The 21522-nt window shown below is 47.2% G+C and overlaps 1 protein-coding gene across 4 annotated transcripts; it reads right to left on the bottom strand.

Moving 5' to 3' along the window:
* Positions 1-686: 686 nt before the first annotated feature.
* On the bottom strand, positions 687-21509 carry ADAT2 (adenosine deaminase tRNA specific 2). 4 transcript variants are annotated; one of them, XM_078866228.1, is made up of 7 exons: positions 20351-21319; positions 18146-18256; positions 16389-16493; positions 15103-15253; positions 14417-14523; positions 12415-12487; positions 687-2092 (listed from the first exon to the last, which is right to left on the bottom strand). In XM_078866228.1, the coding sequence occupies exons 2-7, from the start codon at positions 18203-18205 to the stop codon at positions 2016-2018; spliced, it is 573 nt and encodes a 190-aa protein (XP_078722354.1). In that variant the 5' UTR covers positions 18206-18256; positions 20351-21319; the 3' UTR covers positions 687-2015. The 4 variants fall into 4 exon arrangements, with proteins under 4 accessions (XP_078722354.1, XP_078722352.1, XP_078722353.1 ...); XM_078866226.1 differs by lacking the exons at positions 687-2092; positions 20351-21319 and adding exons at positions 4586-5060; positions 21328-21509; XM_078866227.1 differs by lacking the exons at positions 687-2092; positions 20351-21319 and adding exons at positions 4586-5060; positions 21406-21509.
* Positions 21510-21522: the final 13 nt, after the last annotated feature.

The raw sequence follows: 21522 nt of genomic DNA, 5'->3' as shown, positions 1-21522 counted from the left end.
CTCTCTGCTCCTCCCACCCAGCTTAAAATACGCTGCCGAGCTTAGCAGTGTTCATTAAGACGCTGTCTTTCCGACAGCTCTATTTCTTCACCTAAGAACGGCTGCTTGCATTGTGGGCGAAACGTCGTGAAAATTTCATTTTATTGTTTTAATTTAATTATTTTATTATTTCCCTTCTACGTGACTTTACCGAAAAAACCAAGAAAGCTTTAAATCGAAAGGTATTTTACTCTCGCATCTACAATTAGCATTTAGCTACGTTCGGTGCGAAAGAAGTTCAACATACATAGTCTCTCATAGTTTGCGTGAAGTTAAGGGCAAGGATCATTATTAAAAGCAATGAACACAAATGGGCAACGTTGTTTTCAAGCTTAGCGTAGGGTCTAAAACTAACCAAAAACGTGTGATTTTAAGGAGGCAATTCACTTCAAAGCTGAATTTTAAAATTAATGTGGAACGTCAAGAGACTGTACAATAACCACCAGTTAGTTGTGCCGTGTACCATTGCGCCACCTACTGGCAGAGAGCGCGCGTCACAGGAGATGACCAACCACGGCTTTGCCATGCGCCAGCCAAGTGACTCTCGAACCCGTGCTGTGGCTTGTCACGTGGGCCTTCATCAGAAAATAAACCACAATGAGCATACCCCTTATCTGCGTTTCTGCGAGTTTATTGTAAAAGGGTTGTATGTACAAATTAACAATTTTAACTTCTACAAATGTTATACAAGTTTACCAAATTGGCAGAGACATAAAGGTTTTTTGGTTTAGATCGTGTAAATGTGTTAAACCACCACTACGCGACACAGCCAACTCGTAAGGTTTGTCATGACAACAAAACGTGCTAATTAGTTACTTCTTCAGGACACCGGTGTGTTGGAGAGTAAACCCACAACCACTTACAATTTGAGTACGACGTTTCGCTGGTGATTATAACCAGCCTCATCAGGCGATTTACCAGAATTGTGAAGTCTTCCTGTTTCAGTCTTAAATAAAGGTGGTGTCATCACTGTGAGCCGATGAGGCGCGAAAACGAGAGGGGGGTTAATGTAGTCATATAACTTCGGTGCTGAAGTAACTAATGGGCATGTTTTAAGCTTGATTTGAAGCTTTCGTGACTGCAGGAATCCATACTCTTTGGTTATTTTGGTAAAGTCACGTAGGTAGAAAAATAATAGATCACGAAGTTTCGATCGCAACACAAGCAATCGTCATCAGGTGGGACAACCACAACAAGAAAAAAACTGGCATGTTTTGTCTACGCGACAAACCTTACTAGTTGGCTGTCAGGTGGTGGTGGTTTAACGACACATTTATATTAAAGCGATTTAACCCAAAAAACCTTTATTATGGATATTAGTCACGGAAGCCGAAGTGTTAAATTTACATATGATAAATTAGGATTTTTTTCTGCACAAAAGTAGATGGAAGAGTATCAATTTCACAAACGGTCACATAATTGTGAATTACTGCAGTGGGATACTTGTGGTTGAGCATCACAGCTCTGATAATAATAATTTCAACGTATGATATGCCGCACAGTATTCACTCACTCTCGAATGCAGAGATCTTTTTCAAAAGTGACCTGGTCACAGGTGATAGCTCAATGAAGTGGCTTATCATGTGGAAATGTATAGCAGCCATATGTTTCTAAACGTGGAGAGAAAAACAGGAGAACCTGGAGGAAAATCCACGTGACCACAGGGAGAACGAGCAAAATCTAAATATACAACAGGTGGGATCGAACCCACAACCTCCTTTATACCAGGCGAAGTAGTTACTATATCCTCAGCTTGGCACCCTAAACTCAGAATATTGCACTTTGACACCCACGGGAAGGGAATTTCGCAATATTTGTGAGATCTACCAACCCTAGCCTCCACAGTGCTGGACTACAGGCATATGCTGCTGCCACCACCACTCATTAAATGATGGCCATACCATAGATTGTTGTAAACCCTTTGGTCTTTAGCCGAATGAGCCATGAACATGAAATGACCACCATCTGTAGAACCATCACAGTGTCGAGAGCGAAGGAGAGGAGGCGATGTCACTGGGATGCTGGTTGCCCTTCTTGATCTTTGGATTCGGAGCTGCAGCAACGACAGAGAGATCACGCCACGTTACATGGGGATGAACAGCGCAATCCTCACAGAGGCAACGCCGCCTGAGCAAGTGACACCGGGGCTTGTGGAAGTGAGCTTCAACATCTCGATGACGTCACGCCACGGCGCAGCAGTATGTGGAACACACAGCGTGACACGTCATCACGGTTTCATGAGAAACCCACGAATCGCTGTACTCACAGATTGTAACTTACAACGGCCGACCAATGCTGCTGAACATGAAGCTGTGGTGATTATTTGTGAAAAATGGAAATGTAGTGGGTCCCTCAGTTAATTATATTAATTGGTTCCACAAAAAACATCGCTAAGTGAAATTATCGTTAATCGAATATAGGAAATACATGTTAAAGTGCTTCATTTGTTCCAAGACAATTGGAAGTTGACCTTTTACACCATATAAAACATAGTTTATAATATTTTAACACGCAATGTTAATAAATAAACGTTATAAGAACATATTAAAGCATTAATATGATTAGAAACATAGAAAAATAATGAATATAGCACAAAAAGGCGCATAAATAAAGCATAAAATAAAATTCTTACCCGAGGCAAAGAAGATGGATGGCTTAATGGGTTGATAGAGAAGTTGAGGCTCAAACGGGCGTCGCTGATTGGCTGAGGTCCACTTAGGAGCTCCGATTGGCCGAAATTGGTGGTACGCGTGAAATCGTAAACATATCGCTAATCCAAAATGTATTGTTAATAGAAACAATGGGACTCTATGGAAGGCGGATAGTTAATACAAAATATTGTTAATCAACCGAGAGGCCACTGTATAAATCTATATTTGACAATTATGGCAAATCTATTCTTTGGTTCTTTCGGTTAAGTCACGTCTAAAGATAAAATAATAAATTAAAATAATAGCGACGTTTCGATTGCAACACAAGCAATCATCATCAGGCATAAGAGAAATAGCAACAAAAATCTAACTAGAAAACTATAGACAGACATACAAGCAGACAGACATCACAAAGACACAGAGAAAGGACACATATCGGCACAGAGAGAGGGGTCGTTTCTGTGACGGTCCCTTAAATATAGGGAGGGGGGGGGCGGGGACGGAGAGAGGGAGGGGGCAGAGAAAATTAGCATATCAATGAGTGGACGGCAACGTGTTGCTGCTGCGCAAGTAAGATGACGACGTGGCACGGCACGCAAGCTTGAAAATTAGGAGAAAGACACACTAAAATTAAATAACCTCGCAAAATATCGAAATGTGATGTAATGCAACACAGAGAGTCGGTCAACACACAATTAACGCATAGCCTGGTTGATTACGTATTTCAAAGATTGCTAAGTTAGAATTTAAGTGTGAAAATTTCAGAGAGGACACAGGCAGAGAGAACAAATAGCCAGATAGAGAAAAAAGATAAGCTTAAAACTTCCCCGTAGAAGTGGTTCAATCTTAATTTTGGAGCTTTCGTGACTGCAGGAATTATTCTTTGGTTCTTTCGGTTAAGTCACGTCTAAAGATAAAATAATAAATTAAAATAATAGCGACGTTTCGATTGCAACACAAGCAATCATCATCAGGCATAAGAGAAATAGCAACAAAAATCTAACTAGAAAACTATAGACAGACATACAAGCAGACAGACATCACAAGGACACAGAGAGAGGACACATATCGGCACAGAGAGAGGGGTCGTTTCTGTGACGGTCCCTTAAATATAGGGAGGGGGGGGGCGGGGACGGAGAGAGGGAGGGGGCAGAGAAAATTAGCATATCAATGAGTGGACGGCAACGTGTTGCTGCTGCGCAAGTAAGATGACGACGTGGCACGGCACGCAAGCTTGAAAATTAGGAGAAAGACACACTAAAATTAAATAACCTCGCAAAATATCGAAATGTGATGTAATGCAACACAGAGAGTCGGTCAACACACAATTAACGCATAGCCTGGTTGATTACGTATTTCAAAGATTGCTAAGTTAGAATTTAAGTGTGAAAATTTCAGAGAGGACACAGGCAGAGAGAACAAATAGCCAGATAGAGAAAAAAGATGAGCTTAAAACTTCCCCGTAGAAGTGGTTCAATCTTAATTTTTGGAGCTTTCGTGACTGCAGGAATTATTCTTTGGTTCTTTCGGTTAAGTCACGTCTAAAGATAAAATAATAAATTAAAATAATAGCGACGTTTCGATTGCAACACAAGCAATCATCATCAGGCATAAGAGAAATAGCAACAAAAATCTAACTAGAAAACTATAGACAGACATACAAGCAGACAGACATCACAAGGACACAGAGAGAGGACACATATCGGCACAGAGAGAGGGGTCGTTTCTGTGACGGTCCCTTAAATATAGGGAGGGGGGGCGGGGACGGAGAGAGGGAGGGGGCAGAGAAAATTAGCATATCAATGAGTGGACGGCAACGTGTTGCTGCTGCGCAAGTAAGATGACGACGTGGCACGGCACGCAAGCTTGAAAATTAGGAGAAAGACACACTAAAATTAAATAACCTCGCAAAATATCGAAATGTGATGTAATGCAACACAGAGAGTCGGTCAACACACAATTAACGCATAGCCTGGTTGATTACGTATTTCAAAGATTGCTAAGTTAGAATTTAAGTGTGAAAATTTCAGAGAGGACACAGGCAGAGAGAACAAATAGCCAGATAGAGAAAAAAGATAAGCTTAAAACTTCCCCGTAGAAGTGGTTCAATCTTAATTTTTGGAGCTTTCGTGACTGCAGGAATTATTCTTTGGTTCTTTCGGTTAAGTCACGTCTAAAGATAAAATAATAAATTAAAATAATAGCGACGTTTCGATTGCAACACAAGCAATCATCATCAGGCATAAGAGAAATAGCAACAAAAATCTAACTAGAAAACTATAGACAGACATACAAGCAGACAGACATCACAAGGACACAGAGAGAGGACACATATCGGCACAGAGAGAGGGGTCGTTTCTGTGACGGTCCCTTAAATATAGGGAGGGGGGGGGCGGGGACGGAGAGAGGGAGGGGGCAGAGAAAATTAGCATATCAATGAGTGGACGGCAACGTGTTGCTGCTGCGCAAGTAAGATGACGACGTGGCACGGCACGCAAGCTTGAAAATTAGGAGAAAGACACACTAAAATTAAATAATGTGCCGATATGTGTCCTCTCTCTGTGTCCTTGTGATGTCTGTCTGCTTGTATGTCTGTCTATAGTTTTCTAGTTAGATTGTTGTTGCTATTTCTCTTATGCCTGATGATGATTGCTTGTGTTGCAATCGAAACGTCGCTATTATTTTAATTTATTATTTTATCTTTAGACGTGACTTAACCGAAAGAACCAAAGAATAATTCCTGCAGTCACGAAAGCTCCAAAAATTAAGATTGAACCACTTCTACGGGGAAGTTTTAAGCTTATCTTTTTTCTCTATCTGGCTATTTGTTCTCTCTGCCTGTGTCCTCTTTGAAATTTTCACACTTAAATTCTAACTTAGCAATCTTTGAAATACGTAATCAACCAGGCTATGCGTTAATTGTGTGTTGACCGACTCTCTGTGTTGCATTACATCACATTTCGATATTTTGCGAGGTTATTTAATTTTAGTGTGTCTTTCTCCTAATTTTCAAGCTTGCGTGCCGTGCCACGTCGTCATCTTACTTGCGCAGCAGCAACACGTTGCCGTCCACTCATTGATATGCTAATTTTCTCTGCCCCCTCCCTCTCTCCGTCCCCGCCCCCCCCCTCCCTATATTTAAGGGACCGTCACAGAAACGACCCCTCTCTCTGTGCCGATATGTGTCCTCTCTCTGTGTCCTTGTGATGTCTGTCTGCTTGTATGTCTGTCTATAGTTTTCTAGTTAGATTTTTGTTGCTATTTCTCTTATGCCTGATGATGATTGCTTATGTTGCAATCGAAACGTCGCTATTATTTTAATTTATTATTTTATCTTTAGACGTGACTTAACCGAAAGAACCAAAGAATAATTCCTGCAGTCACGAAAGCTCCAAAAATTAAGATATGGCAAATCTATTTTGAGCTCAACAGATGCAGCAATCACTGCTGACCATGATAGCTTTTGCAAGAGATATAAGGCAAGTGAGCTGTACCATTAATTCAAGTTAAGTGAATGTGTATGTTTTAAATGCAGAGATTTCCCAAAATTTGAAGCTGAGGCAATATAAATCAGTGAAAACAATTGCATCCATGATGGGCACGGCAGGGAGACACTGCCCATCCAACAAAGCTCAACTGCAATTGATGATCCCACACCTCCGAAAGCATGGTTAGCTATGCAAGGTACGATATAAATTCAACATACATACATACAAAATGCAACTCTTGTTTCCCTGTCACCCAATTAAGTTTGCATATTCTCTAGGATTCACAGCTAAGGAGAAGAGCTGTCGATTCACTGGCCCTAACACTTTCACAGCAATGAGGGTGACAAATGATAATGTTCACTGGAGTATCATAAGTGGTGGTATGTTTTAAATGCCATGTTAGATACCATGATGTACACCATGTTATTATTGTTGCACAAGTTAAAACACATTATATAGATACACAATAACACAAACCAGTCTGGGTGTGGGAAAAATTACTGCAAACTATATGGCATGTCCATGTGCAGTAGGAACGTAACCGAGGATTTCTCCACAAATCTGGCTATAGCCTGATGAAGCTAGATGTAATTATTTGCGAAACGTCGTACTCAGATTGTAAATGTTGTGGCTTTGCTCTCCAACACACCAGTGTGCTGTACTAGTGTAGTAGGTTCAACGAGACTTGGACGATGTAGTCGGAGGCACACTTATTTATTAAACGTTCCACTCTATACAGGCCAAGGTATACAACACTCGAAGGGGTATTGGCCCCTTCACCCGTCTAACAGGGAGATCCCACGATCTCTATCCCGGCTAGCCTACTCCCAGGTCCTCCACTACAGAGCTAGGGGAGGCTATCTGATCCCGCTCTGGCCAAGCTGGGATCACGGCACCCTGAGTCCCCAGACCGGCTCTTACAAGAGCATCGGCTCTCGGCTCTCAGGGCCACGCCACTGGCTTGCCCTGGTCGGTCCTTAGAAGGACAGCGATCCAGGGGAGTCCCAGGGCCTATCTAGCCGGTCTTCCTTCTTCACTGGTTTAAGCTAAACACTGAACCCCGAGCCCACCGGCTCACCGCCTTATATAGCAACTCCCCCCTCGAGGGGTGGGGCCGTGGGGGATCACAGCGCCGTTTCAGCCCCCCAGGCTAAACGATGTGGATGTGGATGTAAGCATCCTTCCGCATGCGGGCATAACCACCCCTGGTGTGTTTGTTCGCCCTCCCGTAACACCTCTACAGCCCGCAGCCGTCCCGGCTGCAACAAAATCCACAATAAAAATGCATCCCCCCCCAAACCCGTGTGTGCCTCGCGTAACCAGCAACAACAGCAACAACAAAAAACAACACTACCGAGAGAGGAAAAAAAGATAACCCGACGCACCCCCCCCCCCCCCAATAAATACCCCATCCCGTAAGAAACCAACATATATACAATTTCAAGGACCCCCCACCCCGCGACCCCAGCAAGGGCTGCACGAGCGGCCGACCTCACAAAAGTCTGCGCGTTTTGGCGCGCGTTCTTGCAGCGGGACCGTCACAAGGGGCAGCCCCGGCCGGCCCGGCGGTGGGAAAAAGGGGTATAGATACAACAGGTCCCAGTCGGTCTGGGATTTAGACACCTGTTGAGACAGCATGGACGTGATAGTCCGATGCAGACGCTCCACCATCCCGTCAGTTTGCGGATGATATGGGGAGGTACGGATTTTTTTCGTACCCAGGAGCTCGCACACCTCGTGGAGAAGTTTACCTGAGAAATTTTTCCCCTGGTCGGTCAGCAGCCGCTCCGGAGTATCTTTGTCGAGGACGTAGCCCTGGACAAAGACCTCCGCGATGGCTGCTGCTGACTGGTTGGCTAGGGGCCAGGCCATAGGCCATTGCGTAAAATATTCCACCCCGGTCAATAGGTATTTATTTCCCCTAGGTGTAGCGGGGAATGGGCCCAAAATATCAAGCGCGACGAGTTCGTTAACCCGGGAAACCTTGATAGACTGCAATGGTGGGTTGGACCCCCTTGCTGGTGGCTTCCGTTACGCGCACTGAGTACAAGACCCTACAAGATCATCCATGTCCCTTGCCATCCCCGGCCAAGAAAAATCCAGCTGGGGCATGGCAAGGGTTTTTTGAGTCCCCAGGTGCAGGAGTCGCTCGTGAGCAGCCCACACCACTCTACCCCTCAGTGTGGAAGGCACCACCAGCCGGTGGCGGCGGGATCTCCCATCCCAATGCATCAAGAGACCCTGCAACAACCCCCACGAGTCGACATTTTCCACCCCCCGACCAGATCCCCCGATGCGACGGCGCAACGCGAGGAGGGAGGTGTCCTCCATTTGGAGGCGCCCCCACTCCGCAACAGACAATCCCAGCAAAGAATCCCTCCCTTCTTGCTCAATAGGACCCGCAATTGAAGACGCATCAGCGGCGGCCGCAAGGACCGAATCAGAGATTACATTCGGAGGTCTGCAACGCCCCGAACCCAGGAGGCAAGCGCACTCGGAGGTGGGCGGCAAACGCGACAGAGCGTCTGCGTTTGTGTGGCGAACGCCCTTACGATATGTAGTCTCGAAATCGAAATCTTGGAGAATCTCCAACCATCGGGACAATTGTCCCGATGGCTGTTGAACCCGCAAGGCGTACTGCAGTGCCGCATGATCTGTGCGGATGGTGAAATGGCGACCGTACAGATATGGGCGATATTGCTGAATGAAGTAAACGATTGCCAATAGTTCCCGATGGGTAACACAGTACCTCTGTTCCGCCGGAGACAAAACCCGACTGCCGTATGCTACCACATGCTCTACGCCCCCAACAACCTGGGAAAGCACGCCCCCAATGCCCGTGTTGCTTGCGTCCGTATCGAGCAAGAAGGGTTTCGAAAAGTCGGGATAACTTAATGGCGGAGCCCCCACAAGGGCGTCCCGAAGGGAGCAAAAAGCAGCCTCCTCCTCCTGTCCCCAGTGAAACTTGACCCCCTTTGATGTCAAGGCATGTAAGGGTTTAGCAATCGTCGCGAAATCGGCGACAAACAGTCGGTAATAAGACGTGAAACCAATTAAACTTCTGACCTCCCCCACCGAGGTGGGAGTCGGCCAGGAGCTGACACATTGCGTTTTGGCGGGATCTGTGGCAATACCTGATCGTCCAACAATGTGGCCCAAATACCGCACCGATTCGCGGAGCAAATGACATTTCTGCGGCTTGAATTTCAAATTAGCAGCCTGCATTTTGAGGAAAACAGCCTGCAACCTCTGGAGGTGTTCGTCGAATGGTTTACTAAGACGATGATATCGTCCAAATAAATCAAACAAGAATCCCATTGCAACCCAGCCAGGACTAATTCCATTAATCGCTGGAAAGTTGCCGGCGCTGAGTGGAGCCCCATCGGCAAGCGGTTAAATTGGAATAGGCCATGCGGCGTACGGAAAGCTGTTTTAGTTTTAGATTCATCATCCAGAGGGAGCTGCCAGAACCCTGACAGTAAATCCAATGTGGAGAAGAACCGCGCCCCCGCCAGGGCGTCAAGCGATTCATCCATCCGAGGGAGCGGATATGCGTCGGCTACGGAAATCTTGTTTAGCCGACGAAAATCAACACAAAACCGCAATGAGCTGTCGTGTTTTTTAACTAACACGATGGGTGCACCCCAAGGGCTGGTAGAAGGGGATATAATATCCGCAGCTAGCATGTCGTCTACGGCCGATTTGACATGATCCTTTTCGGCGGGACTCAACCGAAAAGGATTTTGGCAGATTGGCACGCTGTCACCCGTGTCAATATGGTGTCGCAGCAGTTTAGTACAACCAATATCATATTTGTGTCGACTAAAAACGTCGGAAAAATCGCGCAGAAGGGTTCGTAGCTTATCACGCTGTGAGTCGGACAGGTCTGATGATCCCGCGCAAAGCGCATCTAGCCACCCCTCATCACAGGTCCGAATGCGGTTGCGACGGAGGAGCGGTGCTCACTTGTCCAATGACCGGTTCCTCACAGGGTACCGGCGTTGCGTTCGCAAGCACGGTCCCTTGAGGAACTACAGCCGTTCGCAACCCAACATTGAGGACCGCGATGAAGGGGTCCCCGTCCCCTTTCACAATGGTCTGGGCCGCTACCAAATCAGGTCCGTTGACCCCGGTCCTAGACGGTCCCAAAAGAACACCCCGATCCCCAATCCCCTTAGCGAATGGTCGACGCAGCCTAAGAGGCACGAGCATCTGAGCCCCTGGCGGTACGCGTACCGTCATCGTAACAAGCGCTTGTACCATCGCAAATGCCATACGGACAATAGCGGGGGAGGACAAGAACATCATACGTCGGCCCGACGGGAGTTTGATGCAGCCTTGGTCCATCAAGATTCGAATTGGCATTTTGGCCAAGAAGTCCGTCCCCAACAGGCACGGAACTGCCAGCGAGGAGGAGACCAATACCAGCCTGGATAATTTGATGTCCCCAATACAAATTTGCGCGCGGATCTGTCCGATAATGCCCAGCGAGCCCCCGTTGGCAGCATAGCACGGAACATCAACGGGGAGCAGAGGACGGCTTTGAACAGGGAGAATGTTATAAATTAAATCGGACACAATTGTCGCCGATGCTCCCGTATCAACTAAGACCCGCACCTCAACCCCATCAATATGCCCCACAACGACCGACGACCCCGCCGATGCGGCAACAATGCGATGGGCCAACTCAGACCACTGGCCCGGTTGGAACGCCCTCCCCATCGCGGCACATTTCGACGCAACGACAGCCGATTTCTGACCCCCGTTCGTTGCAATGCGTGAGTGTGTCACAGGTGTGTGCGTAGGCCAAACGTGGGGTGCCACGACTTGCCGGAGTTCGCTGCGGAGCCTTGGGTAGAGGCGTGTCGTCCGGCCGAGGCGTCGCACCGCGCTGTCGAGGAGCCCGGCATCCCGAAGCCACATGGCCCCGGAGGCCACAGTTGTAGTACCGCGTGAGCGCCCCAGACGGCTTAGGTTGATCCTGGTGGCTCGGCCCGTCCCGAGCTGGCCGTCCCCCGGATCTCCACTCCGTCGGGCGACCCACAGCGCAGACCTCTTCCGATGGGAGGGTGGTGGCAGCCACGGTATGTATGGCCGCCGCCTTGCTGGCCTTGCGACGCTGGGACAGCAAGTTTGCGTGGATGTGCCGTGCGGCCCGCAGGGAACACATCTCCTTGTCGTCTTGTGCCAAGACGACGATGTCCAAATCGTCCGCCAACAGCAATATCTTCTCAGCCACCATAGCGTCCACCCCTTCCTTGTACATCCGCGGGAAAGCCGTCTTCGCCAGGGCCAGGAGAGCCGTGCGGTATGCCAGGGGCGATTCCTTGGCGCCCCGCTGACGATCGTAAAACAGCTGTCTGCAGTCAGAAGGTGGACCGTAGACTGCAGACAGGAGTCGAAGCGCCGCCTGCAGTGTGGCGCGCGCCGATCTTGGCGCCGTAGTGAGGGTGGCGAGGGCATCACTGTCCAGCGTCGCCGGCAGCGCGCGTAGCGCCTCATCGTCCGTCCATCACGACATTTCTTGGTGGGCGAGGAAACGTCTTTGGAAGGCTCCCCAGTCGCCGTCTTCCGCCACAAATTCTTTGAGGACCGGTAATCTCTGCTGGAACGAGGCCTCCGCAGCTGTAGATCGCCAACCGTCGTTCCCGCCAATCTGTTCAGTATCGGCGGAAACGGCGGACGCCATCAGTGGTCGCACCGCTGGTGACGCGCTGGCCGCTGATTGGCGGTCGCCGCCGTCGGCCGCTGTTGATGACGTGGCGGTTTCTGGTCGGTCACAGGGGAGTCCCAGGGCCTATCTAGCCGGTCTTCCTTCTTCACTGGTTTAAGCTAAACATTGAACCCCGAGCCCACCGGCTCACCGCCTTATATAGCAACTCCCCCACCGAGGGGTGGGGCCGTGGGGGATCACAACGCTGTTTCAGCCCCCCAGGCTGAACAGTGCGGATGTGGATGTAAGCATCCTTCCGTGTGCGGGCATAACCACCCCTGGTGTTTGTTCGCCCTCCCGTAACACCTCTACACTAGTAACGAATTGGAATGTTCCATTTACGTGAATAACCTTACTAATTGGCTGTCGGGTGGTGGCGGGTTTAACAACACATTTATATATTTACGCAATCTAACCAAAAAAACCTGGATTATGGATAAAATTCGTCACGAAAACCTACGTGTTAAACTAGTAAGAGCAGCTTGAAATGCAGGTGTAAGGTTGGCGTAGTGGAAGCACTGACCATTGGGGTTTTGTCCTTTGTAGAAGGTTTTCAGCATGTCCACTGCCTCCTGGGAACGCACCCCTGACACACACTGCATCACACACACATTACACACCAAATCGCTTAGTTGCAAATTGCCTGTTGCTACAGTGCTTCATGTTATTATTAGTATTATTGTCCCCAATTATATTATAATCATGCTATTGAGTTATCATGAGACAAAAGACATTTTTTCTTTTGAACTCTCACAGCGAGCAGGCACCACACCTATGTCAGGCCCCAGAAAACTGACACCCATCCCAAAAAGTGATGTCGAGGATATACTTTTGAAAAGTCACTTCACCTGGCCTCGTATCCACGAGGAGCACTGACACATGCCTGGTGAGAAGCCTGAAAATAAGTGATCGTGTCATGTGAATAAAACTGACTGCTTTGTTTTCAAAAATGTAAGAAAACCAAAAGTGAAAAAAAACAATTTCAAATGAATGGGTTTTCTGTGCAGTCACTGGTGACCCTACTGTGACCAGCAACACACTGCACTTGATAGCCTGGTTTAACGGGAGGGCAGCTGCCTGGATTTGAACCCAGGATCTGAGTGGTGCTAGCTCAGCCCTCTGCCACCACATGAGCCACTTAATATTTTCCTGCATTTTAAATATCAATATTTAAAATGTATTGCACATCACATACGGGACATGACAACATTTACAAAGCACACATCATAACTCTTCCTTAAAAAAATATACTGAAGCAGATGATTAGTGTTGGATACAATTGCATTTGCAAATGTGATTTGTAACTTTTATCCTTACCCATTTATCAAAAGTTACATTTTTATGTGGAATTTTATTGAGGGACTGTGTTGCCTGGGACTGTTTTGCTGTCGTTTTGCTGCCTTGCTCAAGCTTGGGAATTAGTGTACTTATGTAATTTGAACCATGCCCAGGAGGCGCTCATGACTCCACTCTGAGGAAACGACACTGTCCACCCTGGATTTTCCAATCTCAGGTAACACGTGGAGAGGAACATTTATTGATGGCAGTGGCAACACCAGCTCCATTAGATCATACCATGTGCCTGTGCAGCCTCTTAGCAGAACAGGTCTGTTGGGTGCCCAGCGTTGGCAAATTGTGTCGTGATGCCCTTACATTCCATTCATCCATTAAGCCACAAACAGGCATCACCTAAAAACATTGAAAAGGCCAAGTCAAGCTTGTTGCAGTCTCAAACTTGGGCCACGAGCTGCCGTTGATCACACCACATGCATTTAATATGCTACTAAATACACAACAATGCATTTCGAATAATTACTCCATAATAAAGAGACAAAAGATCTTATGTTATGGACATGTAAAGAGGACGAGTGGTGACACGCCAACGCGCACGGTGCTGTAAACAACAGGCTTCAGAGGCCGTGGCAAAACAGCACATCAGCTGTTGAGATACACTGCATATTCATATACCGTGTACTCGACAGAGCTCACGCGAATATATATTGTTGTACATATCATTCATAGTTTATCTTTGTGTTCATTCATCCCAAGAATATATGCAGATTGTTATTTTGATTATTGTTAGTGTTATTTGGTTTGGAATTTGGATTTGTTTAGTAATTTCGTGATCAAAAATAATTATACATTTTTTGTTGTTTATTTGTTAGACATTCTATTGCAATGTTGTGAAGCTGACAACTTAAGCTTTTCACTGCACCAACTATAACATCAGTTTAACTGTTTATGCGACCAATACACTTTGATCGATTGAAAGCGATATCACAGAATGGCGCAAGAGTAGACAGATCAGGGAAGAAGCACAGAATAGAACAGATCCTGGAGGCAGTGACACATTAGGCAGCAAGGGCAGATGTTCCCCAATGGTCGCGAAGAACACGAACACTGAAGAAGCATGCCTCTGTTATGTGACGACGAGGGTAACGTGATGGTATCATTCCACCTCCGCATTTCACTGTTCAAATGCCCTTTGCTCAGGGCTTCAGATGCACACCCTCCCTGGCTCACACCTGGAACGTTGAGCCTGTGTGGGGCAGCTCTGCTGAGTGAACGCTCATGACGGAGCCGCAGCCCCCAAAGCGCTCGTTCCGGCAGCCGCAGACCACGCGGGGCAATCCTGGGGTTTGCGGTCAAGGAGCCTGCGCAGCTGTGTTCCACTCCACGTGTTCACATTGTGCAAGGCGAGAGAACATGAGGCACCCTACGGTGCGCTTACTGCTGGAACAGCCTTACAGGAAGGAAGAAGTATAAAAAATATCTGCATCGGCCTATTGAAAAGCCAATAAGTCGATGGGACTGAAAACATTTGTTTATATACGGAGGCATGGACAATACACAAAATACATAAATATATAATTGTTAATATAATATACGATTTTGAAATGGCCACCCTTGCTATCCTCATCTTCCCCAGACTGTCTTTAATCAGGCTTAATAGACTGATGAATTTGGCATGCTCATTTGACACCATGTTGGTTTGCACACTGCCCCAACTACACGTGACTGGGAAGCTGTCCATAACATTGTGGAGGCCTCGCCTCTTATAGCGGCGGCTGGGCGGTGGCGTGACCACGCCAACTAAACCCAATGGCGTGGCGATCGAGTGGTCGAGCATTTCGGACAGAGCTGTAATAGCCAAAGTCAGAGCGAGGCGACGGAAAGCAGAGGTGGCGCTCGGCCAGGCGACGGTGGATACGCAGGAGCCGCAGGGAGGCGGCGCACATCACGCAGGGCTCCACGGTCACGTAGAGGCTGCAGGCCTGCAGCACGCCAGCCGGGGCGAGGCCCTGGGCGCGGCACCACTCCAGCGCCTCATCCAGTGCCACCAGCTCGGCGTGACGCGTCGCCTGGCAGCAGGGTTGGGGGGGGGGGGTAGAGTCACCACGGATCACATAACCATCCACACCTCCACCCCACAATTTAAATTCAAGCATCCAATGTTTTTTTGTCTCGATTGTATCTGTATTGCTTTTGTGCAGTCTGTACACAGATAACAGAAAGAGGGACGTGTGGATTAGAGAACGTACGCAAGGTATGGACATCATATTGACTGCTAAGATCTAAGTGGGATTTTTCAGGACAAGTTGTGCGAAGAGATTCTGCTGGCCATTGGTCAAGTAAAATAATGGAGTGGCAGCCAAAGGAGAGATGGCAGTGATTTAATCATCTTGTGTGTGTGAGCTGGATGGAATGTTGGATTGAAAGACCATGACTGATGGCGATGGCTTGAGGAACCTTCATCCAAGAGTAGATCGATCATGGCTAATGACGAAAGTCTGCCTCATATACCTTCGTAGTTCATGGTTATTTTGATGAATGGTCTGCGAGTAAGGGGGGGGGGGGGGGGCGACAATTGCCGCGTAGAATTCCAATCGAGTAATTTGCGGCGTAATTTTCCAATTTGGAGAATGCGGATCCAGACGCCAGCACAGTGGCCAACTCTTGCGAATTACATCCAGAGGCTCATTAGCGACTACTGTGAAGCAGAGAGTGCACGGTATTATTGCCGCTATCATACACCACGGTAATAATGAGGGTGGCTGCTGATTTTTAAACAAATGGCGAAGGCGCTAAAGCTGGCCCACTGCGTAACTGCTCCAATTTGAAGCCTGAATCACTCCAAACGAACGTTTAAAGAAACATTGCACCTATAATCAGTTTTCATAGTTTCGAGTTTATTTTAATCAGGTGAGAACACACCAGAACAGGAGAGTCTCATTTGCAAGAAACCGGGGGCACACATCTGCACTGATCATCATGGTAAAGTATGGTCGAATAACCCTCATGACCTGTGCAAACATGAGAAGGCCCTCTCATCCAGCAGTATACTGACCAAAGGAATGTGCACGTGCACATATGGAAATGTGACCCGGGCGAGAACATCATGGGTCACATTTCCATATGGTGCGAAATAAGTTCAACGTACATACGAAAGGGAATGCGTGCCAGCCGCGTGTCCGCACGTCGTCCCGCCAAGCTCACGTTTTTTGTTTCGTTGACTTGGTTGCGCCCGCGCCCTATGACACGTCCCGCGTACACCACGAGGCAGCCGACTGGCACCTCCCCCCGCGCCAGGGCCGTTTGTGCCTGCACACACACATAACCCCCACATGGCCTCAGCAGACTGTTGGAGTAATTGCTGTTAGTGAGCCCCTATTAAGGCCGACAGGCACATGAGGGGGATAGTGGACAGCACCACACCCTAACCCTTTGTCTCCCCAGTGCTGATGTGTACATACCACACATGGTACCGATTTAAGGCCGAGCTGACCTCAGGAAGGTCCAGGAACCGTCTAGATAATCATCAGCGATGTTGGGTGTGAGCAGGAATCCAACTTAGGTAGCTGGGTTCATAGTGTCATGGATGGCCAACCAATATGGCCATCCATGGCACCATACTTCATCTCAAGCTACGCTAATGGGTTTTCTTATAATCCTACACAGGACCAAGTCTCATGTAGCTTCTTAAGCAGACAGTTGTTCCCATAGTCCTACGTGCTTGCTTGAAGATTGCAGCCTTCAGTACAGTTAGAGGACGAATGGTCTAAGGGCTGCTCCCCCCCCTCATCCCCGACGATCCTCCCCCTGTGAGTCACCCAACCTCCGCAACACACACCACACTCTCACACCCTCATTTGCCTCTCCCACAACACTCCTTAAAGCATCTCTCCCTCCACTAAGACTTGTCCACTTATAACGTTCACCCTATGTGTGGGTCCCTAACTCCGTTATATGCTTTATGCCTCACATCCCCCCACCTAACCCCCTTTGATTGCATGCTGTACCTTCCCGTTTTTGTTTCTGTTCAATAAAATACTTCTGGTAAAGATTACAGTACATCTCAAGCTCTTCCCTATTTTGCCAAATTTTCAATCTTAGCTGCCTGACAGTAAAACATTTGACCAAAATTGTGGGCTGCCTAGGGCAAGTGTGAGGCTTTTTAGTGAAAATACCACACTATGTGATGTGGGAACAGTTATGTTAGACAGTCTCGTCCAAAACAGCTTCACACATTCTAGCTCTGCATTATTGTTGTTGCGCATTACAGCTAAATGGTAAGCCAGTGGTTCCCAATCTCTATAGGTCACGTGGGCCACTGTCAACCCTCAAACATCTCTCACATGCCACCATGCACCAATAATATTTTTTTTTATGTAAAACGGCTCTAATTCATATAATCTGCAACAGTTCCGCAGACCACTTGCCACAGCCATGCGTACCACCAGAGGTTAAACAGACCACAGGTTGGGAAACACTGCAGTGTGGTATTCTGCAAGTTTCAAACCTATTTCACAAAAACCACTAACTCAACCGAGAAAGCTATGTCTCTCTGTGCTACATCACACTGTGCATTGTTGGTGACCATTATAAATTAATGCACACACAAGTCATGGCAGTCTCCTGTTTCTGTCAGGCTCCACGATATGAGATAATGACAATTTTATTTTTTACTAAAACGTTTTAATTGTTGCATTGTTGATTAACTATACTCTGGACAGTATATTTTGTGGAAAAGATTAGCAAGGATGTTTGTTTGTATCACATTGTTTAAAAGTTATTAACATCCAATGTGTACTAATAAGCAGGTATGACTGGCTCGGATTTGCTAACCAGCTTATTCCTCTATTCATGTTCTCAATACAATTTGAGATGATGAACAGTGCTGAGGAATCGAGTGGACGTGTGGTGGTGGTGGTGGTGGCTGCCGCATGCTAGTGGCCTGAACAGCAGAGGAGTACCATGTTGAACGCTTGCTGCATCCACTTGTCAGTCTCCGAACCAGGCTCTCCAGGGTTCATGGCTCAGCGATCTCTGGGTGGCTCAGTGCTGCCCTCAAATGCAGATGTTCCCTAAAGTCAAGGATAGCAACACACAATTCCCAAACTAGTGTGATTATATTATAAATACTCACATTATAAATACAGCGTGGCCCAAAAGTCAGGACACAAAGTTATTATATTTATTTGTAAATCGCATAGGATAATTTTAGTTATTTTACCAAATCACAGGGTTATTTCATTTATTTAACAAATGTCCAAACCTCTTCTTCCTTCGTATGGCTGATACACGTTCAGAGCAAGAGCTGCAAGTTCACCACCTGACTGTGAAATGTTCAGACTGACTTTCATGAACATTAATATATGCATTTTCTTTTGAAATTAATTTAGCACTTATTTTTTTATATTACACATGGCCTACCAGTGCTGGGCCAATTCTTCAACCACATCAATTCCATACACCCAGCCAATAAATGGAGGTGGAAAGGGATGGCGAGTTACCATTCTTGGTTGTTTTAATAAAAAAGAGACTAGATGGCTCAATGGGACACTCTGTCTACAGGAAAGCCACCCATACGGATACCTACCTAAAACCTGACTCCCAACACCATCCATCCCAGAAGAATTCCCTCATAAAAACTCTACACCATAGAGCTCATTGTATTTCTGACCATCAACACCTAGTAGTGAACTGGAGCCATCTCTAACCCCACCCACTTACCCTTGGGCTAAACCCATCTCAAAACTATATAACATCCTGCTTCAGCAGCTCTCCCGCTATAATTTTGTTTCACCTGATGACGATTGCTTGTGTTGCGATCGAAACGTCGTGATATTTTTTTATTATTGTTCTATCTACGTGGCTTTACCGAAAGACCCAAAGAATATGAATTCCTGCAGTCACGAAAGCTTTAAGTCAAGAAATCGATATTATTCTTTCATTTTCATTAACTTTCTTTATTATTATTTTTCTTCTATCTACGTGACTTTACAAAAAAAAGATTATTAATAGATAAAAACAAAACGAACTTTAAGCATAAACAATTAAAACATTTCAATGACAGCGTTAAAATGAAGTCAATAATCCTGTCTTGACTTTTGGGACACCGTGCACATAATCGCACATAATCACACATCCTACACGTAGCGTGCACATCAACATACATCATCACATGGAGGTGCTCGTCTCCGATTCTGGTCCTGGCAGGGGACCAGTACGGGGTGCCTCTCAAAGTTCAAGGTTATTGTTTTGAAGGTAACGCCTCCTGCTGCTTCATTAGCTTGCCTGTTACATCGACAAGTTGCGCCAACGAAGTTGAAAAACGCACGACAGTCAACACACACAGCCATGGCAAAGGCGCATAGGACGAATCCTGAGCATCTTGTAAATTATTGACACAGTGCAAGAACTTTCTCAGCTGTTGACTTTTTACACCAAGAATAACGAGTAGAGATCGCAGAAAACTGAAACTTCACTTTTCCATATGCATATAGTGGGCACCTTAAGGGGCCAGTCTATCCATAGAACAACCAATTCAGATGTTCTACCAGGTCGGTATTACCCCAGTAAGTGTGACGATAGTCATTATGGCAGCAAGATAACCGGCCTCTGAATGTATCACATTAGGGTGGTTCATGGTCTACTACAGGGGATCGACAACTCAATATTTGAATAGCTGCAATGCATGTAGTGAATACGAAACGATGGGTACTTCATAAATAACATCACTAAGCGGTCCTTCAAGAGTTGCATGCGGCTCCAGAGCCGCAGGTTGCCGACTCCTGGTCTATGGTGTTCTAACATCGCGGCCACCACTCACAGTACATTTATGCTGCTGCTTCTCATCCGGCTGAATGAGGAAGAGAGGTCGATGCTAAGTGATAGCTAACAGCCGCCAGAGAATCATGAAGAATAGCCACCTCTCTCAATGCTCGGTGCTAGCACCGTCACTACTTAACACATAACACAAGTGACTTGCGATGTACGTAATCCTTTAGGTTCATATATATGCAAATTACACAGCCGTTACTGCCGAAGGCACGCACTTTGAGCACATTGCCAATGCGCTAACAACTGATCTGATGTTCCTTGAAGCAATGTCCTTTTGTAGTGGCCCAGTTCGCTATGACCCCACTCTAGGGGGTTATCATTGATAGCGGACTCACCTCTGCTACGTGCGGTAATCAACCACCTGGGGGCGCCTTCGGTGATGTGCTGCGGTGACGTCACCACGGCGCTTGTGCCAGACTAATTGCGCGTTAAGGCCACAGGAGGTTACGGGATAGACCCAAGTGCCATGGGTTGAGTGAGATGACCGGCAGATGCACCAACTTGCTGTGCTTTCGCCTTCCGGCGCTCCACTCGTTGTCGATGTGCTGTGATCTACTGCTCAGTGGCAGTCGCTATGCTCCAGCCTGGTCCGGCAGCTCGTACATTAAACTGACAGATGCAAACTTTGAACCATCTACGGGACTTTACCGAAAGACTCAAAGAATCTGAATATTAAATAACACAACGCGCATTGTAGGCGGAACACTTGAGACCGCAGACATGCAAACTGCAACGCAGTTTACACGAGTTTACACCCACTGGTCAAATAATACCTCGACAATGACACGATTTGCGCACAACCAAGTCCCAATCTCATCCCTATCTGTAACATCCAAAATAAACACCTCAATGGTGAGTCCCAAACATCGCACCTCCTGACTTTGACTACTCCTACACTGGCGCAACCATCAACGCAAATCAGAACACCGAGAAGCGGATGCGCAACATCTCATTCACAGTGAGATTGTCGCCATGCAAGCCAAACTATAGTAAACCCAGAGACTCAAGACTCGTAGAGCTATAGAGACTGTGTAGTGAAACCAGTTTTCTACGCTCCTTCAACGGAGGAATAGCAAAACGACAACTCTCTTCTGAAGCCCCATCTCAGTGGCTAGCAGACCTCTACACTGGCATTGAGCAGCTCTGGAAGAACATTTTGCTGCTGTTGCTGCCATCACACGCAGGAGTGTAACAGAACAATCCACAAAGTCTCCTCGCCGACGCACAGCAGCTCGGGATTCTTCCTCCTGAAAGGACCCCCCCCCCCCCGTCTACGGGGGTAGCGCTGCGGTGCCCCAGGGCCCCCACACACCGCCGTGACAGTCGTGGGATCTCATGGAACCGGCTGCTTGTCCTGGCAACGCGGAGTAGTCGCAGCTGCGACGCTTACGACGGTGCCCTGGGACTGATAAAGCTGCACGCGGGACGCGGCGCTCGCACGGGGAGCTGGCAGGCAGCAGCGACCGGAACTTGCGCGCGGGGCGCGATGGTCACCATGTTGGGGAGG

Source organism: Lampetra fluviatilis, chromosome 22, assembly GCF_964198595.1.
Source record: "Lampetra fluviatilis chromosome 22, kcLamFluv1.1, whole genome shotgun sequence".
In the NCBI taxonomy this organism is placed as follows: domain Eukaryota; kingdom Metazoa; phylum Chordata; class Hyperoartia; order Petromyzontiformes; family Petromyzontidae; genus Lampetra; species Lampetra fluviatilis.
This window is presented reverse-complemented; position numbering and strand designations above follow the sequence as displayed.